Source organism: Pundamilia nyererei, unplaced genomic scaffold, assembly GCF_000239375.1.
Source record: "Pundamilia nyererei isolate P.nyererei 1_Seehausen unplaced genomic scaffold, PunNye1.0 scaffold00010, whole genome shotgun sequence".
NCBI lineage: Eukaryota > Metazoa > Chordata > Actinopteri > Cichliformes > Cichlidae > Pundamilia > Pundamilia nyererei.
The window spans coordinates 554,206-573,386 of NW_005187411.1; the positions used below are offsets into that span (position 1 = coordinate 554,206).

The 19,181-nt window shown below is 40.6% G+C and overlaps 1 protein-coding gene across 5 annotated transcripts in view; it reads left to right on the top strand.

Moving 5' to 3' along the window:
• LOC102197062 (single-stranded DNA-binding protein 3) overlaps positions 1 to 19,181 on the top strand; it is a 35,135-nt gene that overhangs the window by 14,421 nt on the left and 1,533 nt on the right. For 2 of the 5 annotated variants that reach the window (XM_005723703.1, XM_005723706.1), the window contains exons 5-17: positions 9,152 to 9,241; positions 13,626 to 13,709; positions 14,845 to 14,904; positions 15,019 to 15,085; positions 15,501 to 15,565; positions 15,952 to 16,013; positions 16,263 to 16,308; positions 16,879 to 16,914; positions 17,053 to 17,107; positions 17,357 to 17,427; positions 17,836 to 17,914; positions 18,005 to 18,033; positions 18,197 to 18,298. In XM_005723703.1, the coding sequence (XP_005723760.1) occupies positions 9,152 to 9,241; positions 13,626 to 13,709; positions 14,845 to 14,904; positions 15,019 to 15,085; positions 15,501 to 15,565; positions 15,952 to 16,013; positions 16,263 to 16,308; positions 16,879 to 16,914; positions 17,053 to 17,107; positions 17,357 to 17,427; positions 17,836 to 17,914; positions 18,005 to 18,033; positions 18,197 to 18,298 (846 nt within the window). The remainder of the gene's footprint in view (positions 1 to 9,151; positions 9,242 to 13,625; positions 13,710 to 14,844; positions 14,905 to 15,018; positions 15,086 to 15,500; positions 15,566 to 15,951; positions 16,014 to 16,262; positions 16,309 to 16,878; positions 16,915 to 17,052; positions 17,108 to 17,356; positions 17,428 to 17,835; positions 17,915 to 18,004; positions 18,034 to 18,196; positions 18,299 to 19,181) is intronic. The other 3 variants (XM_005723705.1, XM_005723708.1, XM_005723704.1) reach the window with 2 other exon arrangements.

Genomic DNA, 19,181 nt, shown 5'->3' on the forward strand with positions numbered 1-19,181 from the left:
TGCTTAAAGCCATGTAATTAAAATAAAACGAATAAAAAAATGCAGTGTTCAACTCAGAAGTCGTCAAGAAGATCAATTTATGTGCACCAGGCTTCTTGAGTTTTGCTGTCACACATGCTGAATGGCATGCATGGACATGTGTTAGACCCAAGTATGATTGAGCAGGGAACATTTCCATACCAAACCTATGGTTCCTCATTTCTTAAGGTGCATCAATAATTGACAGAAAAGGAAGAAACTTCAGAGGAGCAGAAAAATAAAAACAATTTGAGAAACAGCAAGAGGAAAAAACTGAGGGAATATTATGGAAATCCAAAGGGTCTCATTCTGTGGTGTTGCTGATTGAACGATGAAACTGAAAATGACATTATGTAGGTAGATTGCAAGTCGGTGTTTCTCTTTGTTACAATGTATAATGTTGTTACAATGCACCACTTGAAACGACACCACACAGTGTAATAATATCCTTGCAGTGCCATGAAAACCCTGCTTCTAAAAGTGTGTTCTTGTTACCAACTTATATTAATCATGTCTTTAGCTTTACTTAACATAGAATCGCAATTCAGCAACACACTTTTTTTTTTTTTTATTGTTTTTCTGAACTTCATAGGTGAGAATGGCTTAAATTCTTTTCAAAGGTCGGGGTCAGCTGTGGTTTCCATAGTTTGTAAGGATTCAGTGTCTCATTTGAAATCAGTTCATTTGGATGGCCTCCTAATTGTTATTCCTGATTTTCCATCTTGCTGAGGAATTCCTCAAACAACAACTCCAGATTTCTGCAGCAATAATGCAAAGTGTTGTTTTTATTCCAGCATGAGGAGAAACTGTAACTCTGTTGTCATGTCTGTAAAAGTCATCTGCTCTGATTGACACTGTGTCTGTCTTCGGCGTGTCCGCTTTGGCCAAGACAGTGTGGCATTGTGTGTGTGTGTTTTTGTGTGTGTGTGTGCATGCGCTGTATAGTGTGAGGAGATAATGGAATAGAGTTCTAATCCGGTAATCCCAGCACTGGGCCGAGGCTAAGCCAGGGATTTGTGTGTGTGTGTATGTGTGAGTGTGTATGTGTGTGTTTGGATGGGTGGGGGGCATCTTTGGCAGCCAGCCCATAGTAGGAGGGTGGATGGGCTCATACCCTCCTTCCAGTTAACCCTGTGTATAAATGTAGATGGGTGAACGGCATGTCTGCTCCTAGCAGCGATAAAGCAAAGGAGATGGGACTGGTTTAATTTTGGCTCTTGTCCCCCGAGGCTGGTCTCTGAGCACAGGTCCTTTTCTACTGGTTTCAAAAGAACGAGCCAGTTAGAGGCACTGAAGAAAAAGGCATTTCACCTTACGTTAAAACAGTTTCTTACTCTTTTGAGGATTGCAGGAGTGCACGCCAGCGTTTAAGGAACATTATTACAGTTCTGTCCGCTGGGTGCAGAGACACAAATGAGGTCTGGCTAGTTTTTGGATGCGGGTTATAAAAGTACTACAGGGGTTATAATATAGTTGATTTGTTTGTGTATTTTTTTTCAATAGAAAATTACCTGTAATAATCATAGATCTCTTTGTATAGGTTTTTAATTCATGCTTAAATAGCTTTATAAATTTCAAACACATCTTTAAAGTGATGTGTTTAATGTGGCAATATTTAGCTGAAGTGCAGTAAACATGAGAAAAACAGAAGCCAAGGCAAACACCATGTATATGTATGTATAATTTAATCAGGGCTTGTCAATAAGACCAAGACCAGGGATTCTTGTCATGGGCTGTGTTGTATTACTCGGTAATCTTCTATTAAGTGAATTTTTGTCATTCAGCTTTCAGCAACATCTTTTTGCAAGTATTTGCTTACTGGGTAATTTAGCACTGCTAGCTTGATCACTTATGTTAATGAGTGATAGTATAAAGTGTTTCATAAATGAGTATTTCTGCTAAATTATTGTGTGTTGTTGTTTTTTTTTTAAAATGGATTTATTTGAATTTATGTTTTGAATGAGCTTGGGGATGTATTCATCTGGGACGAGGGGTCACGAGTGCTCATTGCTCGGCTATAGAGGCCCTTGAGTTTTATTTATTTATTTAATTTTTCTGCTTTTGAGGCTTCTTCAGGAAGCTCTTCTGCTATTTTCTGTTACCTTCTCAAACTCCTTCCCCATCTTCTTCTCATACACTCTGCAGCTCTGTCCTATTCACGTCATATTTTTGCAGCGTTGAGTACCTCTGTAACACCCCCACATCCGCATCTGTCTTCTGTCCCCATTCATTCCAAAAACTTTTTTTTAACCTCTCTTCCTTGTTAACTCTACCTCTTACTCTTTCTTAGATCTAACAAACCAGCCCACCCCCTCTCCTCTCACTTCGCTTATCACTCGCTCTGTCTGAGTCTCCTTCTCTTGTTGCACTCACCACCCCCACCCCTACAACCCCTTTTCTCAAGACAAGATTGATTGGCTAATCTAGCTGTTTACCCACAATGCCTACTAGCACTGAAGAGAAGAGGGCAGTGTTGATAGTATAAAGACACAACCGAGAGACAATTGAGGTATTTGAAAATGGAGTTCAGTGAACATACCAAATGGATAGAGAAGGAAATTAAAGATAGCTGCTTTTGTTATTATTTTAAATAGAGCAACTGTAATTTCCAACTATGTGTAAATCAATAACACTATAAAAAAAAAACTACAGGAAATTTGAAAACAGCATGTATTTAAAGTTATAGTATATCTGTACTGGTGTGTGTTTTGGTGCTTTTCAGCACTTTCTGATGCCTTGGAGGACAGTAGCAGCGTAATAATATTTGTACCATTTCCTTTAATGCCATAAAGTGTTTAAACCTAATGAAGCATTAGTGACAGAAAGCAGCTCTTTGTTATACAGCAATTTCTCCTGAAAAAAATCCATTAAAACCAGCTGACATTATGCAGCATATTAAACAACCTGCAATATGTTTTCACTGTGAATAGTTTAAGGAGAAAGCCTCTTAGATGCAATTGAATAAAAAACCCAAACTATTCTGCCAAATTGCTGCCTGCTGTGTAACTGCTGCTTTCTTCCTCTTTTGACCACATTAAACAGAAATCTCTCTAAATTCCTGAAATTTCATATAAGTCGCATTACCACAGTGATTTTTAAAAAAAAGTCTATAATCCTGTTAAAACGGTATTTGTATGTATGTACAAATTCCTCTATTAGAAGCAAAGAGACATAAAACACAAGCATGTTTTATTTCAATCTATATTTTTGTCACTGGCTGACTCCAGATCAGCTAAATGGAGAACTTTATGCTTTTTGCATTGCAGAATAAAGTATGTAAGAGAGAAAGAAGTGTGTTTTTATATATATATATATATATTAGTTATTTATTACTGTATTACTTAGATTACTAGTAATAATACTAAAACATCCATAATAATTTCAGTTCTTCCTTCTCCTTGATTTGAATCTATACTGTTATTCACTGCTGTTCTCATTCCACCCATAGTCTTGTCTTTTGGACGCTCTGCCATCTCTCTGGAGCGTTGGCTAAGTGGATGTTGTGTCTGCAGCATGTATTAGTGCTGTCATCCGGTGTGTGCGCACAAGTCCGCCTGTCTGGTTCAGTACTGCTACCTTGGCAGCAGCGTTTGGGGAAGTGCGTGTGTGTTTAGCGTGCACGTTGTGCCAGTTTTGAGGACCAGCTGGGTTTTCAGAGACTGTGTGTGTGCACGCGTGTTTGTCAGACGTGACGGTGAGAGGAGCAGCCATATCCTGTTGCTCCAGAGTGAAACATACTGTTTGGTCTGGGCAAATTAGCCAGATCACCACAGTCAGCTATTTTTTCCCCCTCCCATCTCCATATACTCTGTCTCGCATCCTCACTCCTTTGCCTTTCTACCCCCCCTTCTCTCCCTTACTCTGTTCGCTAAGGACAGCAGGTCAAGGAGACAGTGATGAGGTACATATCAGTGTGAACCAGAATGTAGATTAGTACCTCTCCAGGCAGGGACACGCATAAATACAGACACAAGCACACACATACAGATGCATCTGCTGTCTATTCCTACCTCACGCCCTTCTTTCCATCCAGTGTTTATATCTCTGTCTTTATCCCTGTGAAAGGTATCAGGCGGAGGTCAATAATGTGTTGAGCACTATTGATCTGTCCGGTAGGTCCTATGGGTGAGAGTGGGGAGAGGGAAATGGAGAGGGAAGGATCAATGCTATTTTGTATAGGCTATCTACATACTGTACTATACGAGCCAATCAGAATCATTAGTGTCTTGTTCTTTGATAGATTATTCATCAACACTATGAGTTTGTGCTGAAAAGGAAAAGCAGTCTCAACTCTGGATTAAGGTGTCAGAGCTTGAAATATTTTGCCACCCTGGTAGCGAGGCAGAGGGTGGAATATGTCTGAGTTCATCCTGATTTCCACAGGCTAAACTACTTCTTAAACTCATCTCACTCCAACCAGGAGGAAACGGCTTCAATAAAGTGAGGTCATTGAAGAGTTTGGTACAGTCAGCTTACTGAAAGCTGCCTCAAGTGTAAAATTATTTTCATGGAACGAACAAATGCACATCAAAGGTTTTACAGAGCCCAAGAGACCGTCTTCACTGTTTGCTTGGTAACTAATGACTTCATATGTTAGAAAATTGAATCAATAGGATTGAATGAATATTATTATTGTTGCTGGTACGTGAGTGGGAGGTATTTTTGCCTTACTGGATAGTGTATAATCCAGAAATAACAGGAAAAGATGAAGGGTGACTTGTCACAGAAATCATCATCCAGGCTCAAATCAGGAAAGGTGTGATAAGAGTACAAACATCAGTCTATTAAGAAGACTTTTTTTGGCCTTTTGTCCAAGTGTGCAATAGAGAGAAACAGGAAGCATGGGAAGACAGTCGGATGATAGGAACCAAGGCTCTCTGACTGTCAGTGTACCCAATTAATGCTTCGTTTGAGGTGTCTGTCAGAGTCTTAATAAACTGTGGATGTACTCATCAGAGAGTGGGCTACAGGCGGGCCCACTCTCTGAATGATTCAAATTTATCTTCAGTATATTTTGCTAGCTGTAAATATATTTAGTGCGAATAATGGAGATTTGAATTTCTGAGTAGAATATCATGAATAGAATGGAAACACCTGTGCGGCAATCATAGCCTGTACAGGTTAGGGTGATAAATGTTACTGAAGCCTTTCTTGTTTAATAGTTAAAGAAAGATCAACACTATGTGACTATGTAAGTCCAGAGGTCGCTACGCTCTCCTGCCAAGTTGTGAACGAGTATGGAGTGGCTGAGAAATGAAAACCCTAAAAAGGTAAAGATGTTGGTGGAAGGAAAGAATACATAATGTAAGTTTAACGCTAATAATTGAATACTTTTCATTAGGAAAGTGTAAATCCATTATTTTTCAATGTTGATACTTGTGCTGTTGTTTCAGCTGCGACCCTTTGTCAGCTCAGTATGTTGTAAACATAAAACCCAATTGAATTGAATAGATGATCTCCATAAGCCATAGTCCACCTGTTGTCACCAAAATCGTACACACAAAATCATAATTCATGAAGGTGCACCCAGTTGAATTTGAGTTTTTAAAAGATAATGTTGTGTTTTTTTTCTTTATATAGCACAGGTACAGATCAGGTCTCTGGCCCAGATTCCGTGTTGTTGATAGCCAGGTAACATAAAAAAACTCACCTGATATTGTTTTTGAGCAGATGCTGCACCAGGATGCTTTGACACAGTGTTTGTGCAGCGCTGCCGCGGAAGGCCATTAAAATATAGTTTACAGTTTAAACAGTGTAAATATTCCCAGGCATTTGAAAATGCGTCCCGTGGGTTTTGTTGAACTTTTCTGCCGGCTTCTATAAAAGAGACACATTCTTCTTTCTGCTGCATGTCAGACATTAAAGAGTTTGTGTTGCCACCAGGTGCTTCTTTCATGCACTCCTTATTTTGTAGACTTTTCCATGCTTCTGCCTGGAAATGAATAATTCAACTCAACTCCACGTTGCTATTATATCAGCTAATTAGTGCAGTACTAATATCTGCTGTGGATTATTATGTCTTCTTGAACTTGCTTCTTTTCATAAGTTTACACACTTGTCGCCCCTGTACACACATGTTCTTTGTGAATTAGCATTTAACGTTTACCTTCACAAATGTCAACCCATTCCTGGAGATCTGATTTGTTGTAAATCACGTTATTGTGATAAAATGCAATGGGGGCAGGATTTTCTGACTGTCTTCCACTTCAGAGGTAGAAATGGAGAGGTGGATATAAACACTACTGTACGCGCCACTACAAACACACAGGAAAAAAGGCACTGCTGGATTCTTTTGTATTTCCCCAGGCCAGTTGATTTTAATAAAGTCCAACTGCATATTAAATCTACCTTCATTTTTGCTCGTGGCAACCACGCTCAGTCTACACGCTTTCAGTCTGCATTCATTTTCAATCAGCAAATTAGGGAATGTGTGAGGAGATAACTGGCCATTAATAGTCCATAAAAATAATGTGACTGAGTGATTGATTGTGAGCAGAAACCATTTTTGGTGCATGTTCTTTGTTTTTCTCCCTTCGTGTTTTGTTTTTTTTCTTTCTTCTTTTTATCTCCTTCTGTCTCACTCTTGTATCTTCTAACTCACTCTCCAATCTCACTCTCCTGCATCTTCTTATTCTCTCTCTCTCTCTCTCTCTGTCTCCGTGCTCCTGGAGCGGGGGATGCCAGGGGGACAGAGTGCAGATAGGACCTGTCTCCATAGCAACAGCTTCTGCAAGCTGCTGACACCCTACTGGGGGGACTGAGGGGAGGAGAGGTTGTGGATGGGGAGGGATAGTACAAGGGTTGGGGCACAGGGATATGTGTGTGCCGTATGTGTGTTTGTGCATGTGTGTGCACCAGTGCCAAGACAAATGAGTGTGGGGGTCACGAATAGGAGAAAAGATGGAGAGAAAAGTGTTCGGAAGAAAAAGAGGAAGGATGGAGAAGGAGAGAAAGAGGCAGCCTACCCTGCTTCTTCCCCAGGGACTCGGTGGCCTGCTCATGTTCACTAGCAGAATTAGCATAAAGATGGGGGGAGGTGTGTGTGCGTGCGTTTGTGATATTTCAGTTTGTGTGCTTTGGTTTCAGATGGGAGAAGGAGGACGGCAAGCGTGTTTGTGTACATCTGTGTAACTGGCGGTATGTGTTGTCCATGCATGCAGCGTGTGTCATATGGATATAGTGTGTTTGTCAGTTGTGCGTGCTGGAGGATCTGTAGATGTGCAAAAGTGTGTGTCTGTGTATTTGTTAGAGCAACTCCCTCCCCTGGGTCTTAAACCCCCTCTCTGTTCTGTCCTGTAGCCTGCGGTTCTCCCCTGTCTGCTTTTCTGTACTGAAGGGCTGCACTTTATGAGGCTGTGATGCAAGCCTTTGTGTGTCTGTGCGATTCCGCGTTCATGTGGTTGCGTGCACATGTGTTTGTTCCGGCTTGCTTATGTAAGCACTCTGAACATGCGTCTCCTTCTATGTGTGTTGACAAGAATACAGTTATATCATATTTAACTCCCGGGCTGAATCATTCTGCCCCCCTTTTCCTATTCTAGATTCTAATTTTATTCTCCCATATTGTTTGACTGACGTAAAGGGGACTGGAGACAGTACTGGTGTTACATCTGATTTGTTTTAGTTGAGTGGTATGCTTTCTGTGTTTGTCCTTAAGATAACAATAATATAATTACTCACTGATGTTATAAATTTCAATTAAGCGAGAAATGTAGCATTTGTAATTAAACATCCTTAGAGTTGTAGAGTAAATGGAGTACTATTAAAGACACTGTGTTTGTCCTATAGGGAATGTTATAGCCCAAAAATCTAATGGACAATTGCTTTGGAGTTAAATGTTATTCAGAAAAACTGAAGAAGGAAAAAAAAGATTCAGTGGCCTTCTAACAAAAGAGTCTTTAAGTGTCTCAAATATCTTGATTGCTTCATTTTCTAAAAATTAGCAAGAACTCTGTAAGATCAACCTATTTGCAGAAGACTTGTTACTATATTTAACCTCTGTCAGTACTCATTAGGTACTTATGAAAGCTTGTAATGAAGATAAGTTTTGAGTAATTTAATTGTTTACAGTAAATTAATGTAAGTTGGTTTGGTGCTGAACTGTATTTCATAACCATTTTTTTTATATGTAGCTCATGAAACACGAGATGACACTTGTCTCTGTTGTGATCTGACCAGGAAGTAATCACTATACTTCAAATCAATCAAAATGTCTCTTAAGACATGAAATATGAAGATTTTTCCTGAATTCATTAAAATTAGTTGAATTTTGAAATAAATTAAATGTAACAAATTGTGTATTTTGTGCCAGATTCTTAAACTGCATCCAAATATGCCATTACTGACACTTGGCTTCTTTGTAATGAGAAAGGACCTGTGGAATAGTCGTTGAGAACTTCAAAAAACAAATTGGCAAAATTTTTCAACTTTACTAGCTGACCTATGGAGCATCTGTTAGGATGTTGAAATGCAGTTTCAGGGTGATTAGTTCCATATGAGTACATTCAAGCTACAAACTCCTACGTATGCGGTGTTCCTAGATCGCTTTGCAAATCAGCTGCACATTATTATAGAGTCAGTGTTGTTTTCATTTATCTCCAAGAAATGAAAATGAAGGAGTTTGCTAATATTAGCCGTTATATTTCTGTTGTTTGTGACAGAGACAAAAAAGCTTTTTAATGAAAGAAGCATAAAAGTATGTACTCATTATCACCGGTGCAGATAAATAACTGCTGTGTTGGTCAGGACATTATTCCTGGGTGTATGATAGAATAGATCAGAGTACAGGCACAGGCCTCTTTACAGCTTTGTGTCACTGACATTTTATGATTGTTCCTCTTCTGAAGTGTGTTTGAATATTTTTGCAATGTTTCTCCCTGAAGTCTTTCTTTTCATTGCTGGCCTTGCCTAAAGAAAGAGATTGGGGGGGTTTAATACATCTCTCTTCTATCTAACATTTAAACTTTAAGTGGAGTTTTTTTTTTGGGGGGGGGCAAATGCAGGTGCAGCCACTGCTCCCTGTTGTCGTTTGTTGGCCAATGCGGCATCATGCACATATACATTAGGGTAGAGCAGTGAAGGATGCATGTACACGTTGGACACCATATCGAATTCATCTGTTTGTGTTTTCCAGAGCGCAGCGGCAGCGCCAAGCCCAGTGATGGGCAACATGCCACCCAATGATGCCATGCCAGGTGGTCCCATGCCCCCAGGCTTCTTCCAGGTATGACCCCACTCTTGTGTCATCACCAAACCCACTTCTCATTTTACCCCATCTGCCATTCATTCATTTCTGACTTCCCCAAAACAAATAATCTATATTTAGTCTACTCTTTGACTTCCTTCTCCGATGTTCACTTATTTCTGTAGAGCAATAAACTAGCAATTTCTTATTTTATTGTTAGCACATTTTATAGTAGTTGCACTAAACATGGACATTTCCCAGTTGAGAAATTATTCAGGTTTCTTTTTAAATTTTCATTCATGTTATTATTCTGACAGTAATTACAGTCTTCTCTGTACAGAAGCTGACTTTTATTTTATGAAAACTTTTTTTTAAGTAGCAAATAACAGCAGCCTTGTTTGCACCTTAATTACTGAGCAATATCTGATTAGCCCAGTTGGTGGTTTATTTACACAAGAAGACAGGAACATTTTCTTAACCTAAAGTTTATCTAAAGAAAAAGGCATGGCTTTGCTGCTAATTGAAAATATCTGTTATATTTATAGACGGTAAAAGGAGGGTTTTCCTCAGTTATTAGACTTCTTAAGATACTGATCAGATACCCGTTTTTTTGTTTTGTTTTTTAAGCCTTTAATTTGACTTCCGATATCAGTCAGGTTCTACTAATTAAGACTTTCACAGTAAAATCTATATGGAGTTTAATCAGATGACAGCATAGTTGCAGTTTGGGTAGCAGGGGGGGTTTTTTTTGGTGTTTTTTTTTTTTCCCTCCACATTTTTCCAAATACTGTTTATTCCACTCTAGATATTTACACCCACCAGAGCCTCTGAAGCTCATACTGTTCATTCATCTGTGGCTCTGCGCTCGCTGGGCTGCTGTTCAGCCGATTTGTGATTCAGCCATCCCGTATTCATCCTCTCTCCACTCCTCCATCTCCATCTCGTCTGTCTCTGACCTGTCCCGGGTCTGTGAAGGGAAAGGTTTTAGTGTGGGAGATGGCTGTCTGAAGAGTGATGAGAACGAGACATGCAAACGCGCACACAGTATACAAACACGTGCAAGCATGCGAGCACACATTCACAAACAAAAACACTGTGAGGCAGTGGTGTGATGGACAGCACTGGCATTTGGCAGGAGGCACGATAAGGTGATGGCGAAGAGTAGGAGCGAAAAAGCGAGTGACACATTAAGGGAGAGGGAAGGATGGAGAGGAAGAGGGGTGAGTGGAGGAGTAAGAAGAGAGGGAAATGTGAAAGATCAGTGCCACCAGGATTGTGGCCCACTGTTTGTTTCTGTGGCTACGTCCCACCCTATTGTTTGCTGGCTGAGAGTGAGGGTGGTGGTGCTGATGGTGGTGGGGGGGCTAGTGAGAGTATGACTGTGAATAAGCAAGGGAAAGGGTAGGGGGGAGAGGGGGTGACGAGACATGCATGGAAGTGCTATTTATAACATTGGTGGAGGAGTAAGATTGGACGATGGCTTGTGTGTCTGTGTTTGTGTGCACATTGTGTTCAAGCGACCTTACTGTAACAGAAAGCTTCGGTTGTTCACTGCAAATGTGGCTCACGCAGGCAGAGCGTTGTTTGAAATCCTGTTAAGAACGTCAGGCCTGACACCTAAACAATACCTCCTCTGATATTTGACTTTTAAAAAATGTTAAACTCTTGCTTTCACCATAGCTTTTTTTTTCTTTTCAGCTAAAGCAGTCACAAATTTAAATGCTCTTAACATACAACACAGGCAGCTATGCAGAAATCTGTCAAGGACATACGAGATCCAAGCAGCGGCTGCTGATGACTTTCATAACCAGTCGATATGTTTTTCTTGTTTTTGAGTTGTTATTTTGTCTACAGTATGTCAGATAAGACATGACAGCTTCAAGATATGACTTAAAGTTTACGAGCAAGAGTTCAAAATAAAAACAAACAGTTCAATTTTCCATCATTCTGCAAAAAGACAGCAAATCTTCGCAGCTGAGATGTTTGACATTTTTGTGTTTAAAAATAATTCGCTAATAGATTATAATAGTTGTTGATTGTTCAAATTTTCTTCTGAGATGCTGACCTCATTAATTGGGTCAAGTGGTTTCTTTTCTTTTTTTTATTACAAAGTTTCAAGTTTTTTTCTCTCCATGAATTGCATTCATTAAGAGCTTTTTATCAAGGCCGCCCTTCTGACAGATCTGCTGCCCCAGACAGATATTGGTCCGTACAATAAAGTAGACCCCATCTAATCTTGTTGTTGTTTGTTGTTAATTAGTACACCTATTTCTTACTCAAGCAAGCAGTTGGTCTGTTGTCTGTCCAGCAAACACAAGCAGTTGTATGGAATTGATGTCTGTCTCTATGCATTTGAAGAAAAAAGAAGTGACTTTTGGTAGTCAGTTGTACAAAGCGATTGGCTCAGATTCTGTTGGTCAACTGATTTCTTCATTTCATCTGAAAAATTATAATATTGAACTGACTGTTTAGCACTTATGGACATTTTTTTTTTTAATTTAACCGTTACATTTTAAAGCACTAGAAGTAGTTGGGACGTAAACGGCTAAGCAGGTGCCCCCCCCCCCCCCCGCTTGATTAAGTAAGGTCTGGAGTTGAATGTGCATTTGGTAGCTGCTCACTGGGACTTTCAGCATGAGGTCCAAAGGGATTTTGATGCAAGTGAAGAAGGCTGTCATTCAGCTGAAAAAAAAAACATAACAAAGATGGTGGAAACATTAGGAGTGGTCTAATCAACAATATGGTGCATTCTTAAAAAGAAGGAATGCGCTGGAGAGCTTAGCAACATCAAAAAGCCTGTAAGCCCACACCACATCTAACTTCTGCTAAAATGATGGGAAGCATATGGAGAAGAAAAGGAAACTCTTACGATCTTAAGCATGCCACATCATCCGTCAAACATGGTCGAGGCAATGGTATGGACATATATGGCTGCCAGTGGAACGAGGTCACTTGTGTTTATTGCTGATGTGATTGCTGATAGCAGTAGCAGGATGAGTTGTGAAGTGTACATGGCTATAGCCCCTGCACCGAGGCAGCCTGCTGCTAAACTGGCCAGATGGCTCTTCACAGTGGGACTCAAAACTGACCCAAAATGTACAACGGAAGTAACACAAGAGCTTCCTAATCAAAGAAATGTAATGTTGCTAAATGGTTGGGTCAGTCACCGGACATCAACCCAACCCAGCATGTTTCTCATTTAGTGACGACAACTGAAGGCAGACTGACCCACAAACAAGCAGCGACTTAATGAGGCTGCAGTAAAAGGCTGGCAAAGCATTTCATGGGTGGAAACCTAACCTTTGGTCATGTCAATGCATTTGAGACTTTAGGCAGTCATTGACTGCAAGAGTTTTGTGTATCAGGTATTTAAAATCATGCCGTTTGGTATGATTTTTTTTTTTTGAGAGTTTGTGTAGTTACTTTTGAGCCTAACTACTGTTTTTTTTTTTTTTTTTTTTTTTTAAACAATTGCAATAATTTATTTCGACCGTAGTATTTTTGCTGAACTCCCTAGGATTATGCCAAAAGTCTACACTGAATTGCTTTGTTTTAGATCCATTATTGGGTGTGTGCAGAGATAAATTCACAAAAAATGTTGTCACTGTCCAAATACTACCAGACTCACTGAGGTAATCGGTGTGCTGTCTTTGTGTGTGTCCGGATGCCTAGGAGGGATACATGGAAAATTCCATTTACCATTAAATCAGCCAGCTTTTGTTTTCTTCGGACAACTGGAAAAGGAAAAATACCAAAGCACTGAAAGCACTAACAGTGATGGAGCAGAAACAAGACTGTTGCATAATGACTTCTTTATTAGAGGCCGTTAACCGCGTGTCTCTGGGTGAGAAGTGGGCAATAACGATGCAGTGTTTTAGAGCAGCAGAGGGGTCCCTCACAGGATCACGCGTTTTACTTTGAAGTAGGCTGACGATAAGCAGGGAAAAACTTCCAACCTGTTCTTGTTTTTGCCAGTATCATCTTTCTGGTTTGAAGTTACCTCTTGTGCCTGTCCTGCTGCTGCCTGTCCTGTTGCAGTGAGCCTTGGGCAATACTGCCCCCATGTGGATTTAGCGAATACATTTAATCCTCCAACAAGAAGGACCAAAGTATCAGAGAGATGGTTATGCTTTAAGATTTCTGTCAGCTTGTTTGAACTCAAACTCACATTGAAACTATTCCTATATGATTTTTCATTTTATGGGTTTTTAAGGAGTAACTCCACGTTAAGATGCAGCTTTTCCCACTTTTGTGCTTCCTTCTACCTCAAATTAAAGACTCCCCACTGACTCCCCACTGCCCCCCCCCCCCCTTCCCAACCCTCCCCATCATCTTCCTCTCATAACTTTGATTGGGTAATTCCTCCAGGTGTAAACCCACATTTTGCCCCTCCCCTTTCTGATATCGCTCTTCTTTCTTAAAGGGACCACCCGGCTCTCAGCAGTCCCCCCATGCACAGCCCCCCCCACACAACCCCAGCAACCCCATGATGGGACCCCATGGCCAGGTAAGAAGCAAATGCTTTCTCTCAAACACCCCTCTTTTTTCCATTCCCTCTAAATCTCCCCTCTACCCCTCACCCACACACTACCTCTTTCTTCCCATTCACTGCTCACACACCTTCTTCTTCTTCTCCCACCCTTGAGCCCTGTGAGCTCCAGTTTTGTTCAGGGTAACTCCCCGTAGATGTCGGCCCCCTTTTTATGAAAGCCGAGCTTCCAGAGGCAGCAACGCAAGCTCCTCTTCAAGGCCCAGAATCAGCTGTCCCCGTGTGGGATGAATAATTCACTCCTTGCCCCCTCCCCTGGAGCAGCTTGTGGGGGGTTGCACACTTATCTTCTCCGTCACTCTTAGCACACACACATGCTCATACCTCTCCCCTCCCCCCTGCTTACTTGTTTTAACACCTTATAAATAAAACAGGGGACAGGCATTATAAACGTCACACATATGTACAAAACACATGGGTATGCTGATGCACGTAGAACAACCAGAGGCTTGGGTTGCTACAGCCTGCCAGTTGACAAACACATATCCAGTCTTTAAAAACTTCAATCCTCAGTCATTCAGCAGTTATCCAGAACAGTAGCTACAGATGCCACTCTGGAGGTAAAGCTAGCCTTTACCCATTAACTGCGGCAGCTCAGCTCTTCATTCTTGTGGTTTCTGGTTTCCGTCTTATGTGCGAGAGAGTGTGGACACGCTTCCGCTAAGGTTTTGAACGGTGTTGTTGGCCTGAGGTGTCTCTAACTACGCCAGGCAGACCACAGGCCGAATCAGCTTACACCACAGTGAGAGCACGCGGGCTGTGCAGGGAGCTGTGTGAGCGCTGCCGTTAAGCACACACAAATGTGCATGCTGTTAGTATAAGCGGGAGATTTGAAAAATCAGAAAATAGGCTCTTATGCCAGTGTACTTTGTTGGTTTCCAAGTTATTAAGTTGATGAATCTGCACTTTTTTCACTGCCATCTCTCATTCTCCAACACCACTGCGTTCATCTGTGTCCTCACCATCACCCCTGTTTGAGTGCGTTTGAATCTATCAATAATAGAAACTGTGTTTTCTCTGTGTCCTCCTTTGCCCTATAATTTCCACCCTCCTTTCCCTCTGTTTTTCTTTCTTCCCCTGTTCCTTACTGCAGCCTTTCATGTCACCGCGGTATCCAGGTGGACCGCGCCCCTCACTCCGAATGCCAAATCAGGTACTGAGCAGCATTTTGAATTTTGTTTATCTATTTTTTATTTTTTATTAACACCACTGAGAATCTGTGATGCCAACATATGCCAGTGTGTTGATCAATTTTCTCTTTTCTCAGCCTCCTGGTGGTATCCCAGGATCTCAGCCTCTCCTGCCAAACAGTTTGGACCCAACAAGACCGCAAGGTAAGGCCGGTCGTAGTTACAGGTCAGAGCAGATGATGGGTCTGTATCTGAAGTTTTAGTTTGGATTTTCTTGAATCTACTTTAAAAGTGGTGATATTTTAAAATACCTTAAAAGATTTGGTCGGTAATCAAGAAGTTAAAAAAACAAACAAAACTCTGCATTGTCTTCATACTAGGGCTTTGGGGGATTTTGTATACATTCAGATTGTGTGACTATTTCTTCCTGAATAGATTGAATATGTGGGGGTGTGTCTGGCTCAGGAAGGGGTCTGTGCTGATTTTAACTGCAGATTATAGCTTCAGAGGCCCGAGTGTTGCTACCAGAGGGCTTAGAAGGAACCATTCTAAGTGGCTATGGCATTTATTAATTCCTGTGTTGCTTTCAGTGTGTGACTCTGGGGGTCTTTTCTTGCAGGTCATCCTAACATGGGTGGACCAATGAGAATGAACCCTCCCAGAGGAATGGCCATGGGCCCACAGGTATGACAAATCGGCTGCGCAGAGGGCACGAAACTCTGATGGGAGTTAGTTTCTACATCTAGTAATTGCAATAGTGAATGAGACAGCTGTGCACTTAGGCTTGCTTTTAATGGTTATATAACTGTATGGAAGCGCCTCTTACAGGGTGAAATGTAACTTTTCTTGAATTTGTTGCTATAATTGTCATTACTCACTTATGGTGAAGACTTTTGTCTTTTGTTATCTGCCTTTGACAGTCCAGTCATGTTTTGTGTATGATGTGTGAATATAAAACAAAACACTGAAACCTGTGCACTCAACAAAATCAAATCTTTTGAAAGTTCTTGTAACTTTGCTTCGAAGCTCTAACTGTGTGTTGCATTTTTTTTAAACATCTTGTCTCTTAGAATTATGGAGGTATGAGGCCTCCTCCCAACTCAATGGGTGGTCCAATGCCAGGAATGAACATGTAAGTCCCATTTGCTTCATCTTCAACATACTGCTGTTCATTCGCAAGTAGTTTTAGTAGCAAGCAGAATCCAAAAAAAGGACATCAGTTAAATGTTCTTCATTAATTCCGAGGAGCTGTTGGAAAAAGGTGTCCAGAGTTTATCCTTGGATCTAGTAAACTTGTATAACTCTCATATTTCCTTTATATTCCCAGTTCCCTTTATTGTTGGTTTGCTTTCTAAACTTTTCTTTTTTTTTCCCCCCTCAGGGGTCCCGGAGGAAGAGGGCCTTGGCCAGGTCCTAATGCTAACTCTGTGAGTTTGAAGCCCTCTGCACATACACAATAGGTGGCAGGCAGACTTATAGCAACAAGAATAACAATAACTTGGCAATATTCAAACTCAATGCATTGTATAATAACTTGATAATGAACTCGTCTAGTTTTCCTAAACAGATTTAAATTGTTTAACATGTTTAAACAATGTTGGAGATCATTTTGAACACGGCTAATGTGTTGCATCAGTCAGTGCCGGCAAGTTTGTCCCCTAAAACCAGGTTCATCAAGTACATTTGGAGATGACTAAAGTTTAAGCAACACCAATTAAACCTCTGAGAAGAATGTGCTTTCTCATTGTTGTTCTGTGATGCTAAACCAAAGTCATGCATCTCCTTTGTTAAATACCCAAAGATAATAAACGGGTAGCTCTTGCACAAAAATCGAGGAAATTTCTGACAAAGCATTTTCACCAGCTGAAGAAAATCTCCCTGATAGACTTGCCGTTTACTGCAGGATTGTTGTATTAGTTTTAATTTTCTTGTCTAGATGAACATCTCTATCTTTCAACCTTCAGATCTGACTCTTTATTTCTTCCTCCCCCTTGCAGATAGCCTACTCCTCCTCATCTCCAGGAAACTATGTGGTGAGTTCTTATATAAAAGCATGTCTGCTGACTAGGATGCAGTGTAGGCTTTTTTTTTTTTTTTTTTTTTGTATTAAAGAATGCTTCATTTATGCTCCAATGAGTATAATTTCACAGTTGTCTATTTTCCTTCCTCAGGGTCCTCCAGGCGGAGGAGGTCCACCTGGAACTCCCATCATGCCAAGCCCAGGTGGTGCGTCACCTAACTATGTCCCCAGCACTAACACTTGTGCATTAGAAATAGAAGTGTCTCCCATTTTCCCCTTCATCTAAAAAAAAAAGGAAAAAAAAAAAGCATGAGTGTGTCCACTCACCGAGTGCTGTCAGTCTGAGTGCTCTCATTATTTCATGTCCGCTTTCCTGTTTTCATATTTGATTCAGAGATTTTATATCAACCTCCTGATATCCCAAAACTGAACATTTTGTTCTCTTTTTTTCTTAGATTCAACTAATTCCAGTGAAAACATCTATACGATGATGAATCCAATTGGACCTGGAGGCAACAGACCCAATGTGAGTCTCCTATAACTTTTCTTTTTTTTAACAGTAATACTATACTGTTCTCTTAGAAGTTTAACTTTGCAGCCTTGCTTAATTTTTCAGATATTGCACATTGATTCTTGGCTAAAATAATGGATGCTATTGTAATGATTAAAATTACAGCCTTAACCTCAAAATATAATCCAGTTCTAATAGGGCTTATAACCACATCACTGGGCACCAGTACAATCCAGCATTAGAGAAACCAAATGCTGCCACAGTGAGCTCAATAAGAATTGACTGGGAATGAAGTGGGGAGAATAAATTAAACAATCTCAACTTCACCTCAGGCTGAAAACATCACAATTATATCAGAGAGGTCACGGATGGAGAATCGTGTTAGTGGTTACTCATTAGATTTGTTCCACACCTTTTCACCAGTTCCCTATGGGACCTGGGCCTGATGGGCCAATGGGAGCTATGGGAGCCATGGAGCCACACCACATGAATGGATCACTAGGTGGGTTTGAACACTGATGGTTTGGTATGTATACAAACAGAAACTGCTTACAAAAACAATTGACCTGTTTATCTCCTTTTACTTCCTCAGGGTCTGGGGATATGGATGGGTTGCCAAAGGTATGTCGACATGAGATTTTCTATAAACGCTTCTTATTTGGGTGTTTTTGTAAACTAAAGCACTTTTTTTTAGAATCTCTGCCTTCTGCACTTCAACTGTGTTGCCAATAAGAAACAATTTTTCAGTTTAACATTGATTTTTACCCCCCGTTTCTGCCTCTAGAGTTCTCCCAATAACATGGGGGGCATGAACAACCCTCCAGGGACGCCGAGAGATGACGGCGAAATGGGCGGCAACTTTTTGAACCCATTCCAAAGCGAAAGTGTGAGTAGAGCGAATGAATGACATCTCATGACCCCTTAACAGTTCTCCTTGACATCTTGACATGAACCAGTGGAAGAATGCAAGCAGAGGGTGCACCTGGTTTTTTAGAATTAATCTCAGACTGTTGAAAATGTTTTGGTAATATTTATGAAATTTGGTCCCACTTCGGTTTATTAATTCACTTTAGCTGAATTGGTTAGTCTAAACACATCTTAGTATTGGAGCAGTAAGGTAGCATTGTTGCTTTTCAATGGATGCCATTAAAGAAAGTCTTGTGACACATGCAAGTGTTAGTGATCACAACTAAATAGACACATATGGACGAGAATAGGGTATCGCTAACATGGGAGAAGCATGACATAGTAGGAATTAACAATCAGTCACAGACAAAAATAACAGCAGTTCACGCCAAAACGAATTTAATACCGTGACTCTGCTCACACGCAAAGGAGGCCTGTGGCCACACAACAGAGCCTGAAAAGACCCAGCTCAATTTCTAGTTCATGTTTTGGTAACAAGGAAGCAAGCAGACCTTTTGAAATAACTAGTTTAGGCTTGAAATAACTAGGCTTGTTTTTAAGTGCAGCTTTATTTCTTATTTAGTCTTTATACTTTTAAAGAGCTCCTTTTATGCTCCATATTTTCTTCTTACACTTGAGTAGAGTAGCTTTGCATGTTTCACAAATCAGAATCATCCCAGTTTGTCTAAAACTGGGCTTTTTGCTTCATTTCACCTGCTGTCTGATACATGCAGTTTTAGCTCACTTCCCTCACACTTTAAGCCACCTTTCTTCTGATTGGCTGCCCCTTGCAAACAGTAGGTTTGTGTGTTCACAGCCCAAGCTGTTCAGTTATGATGACCATATATATATATATATATATA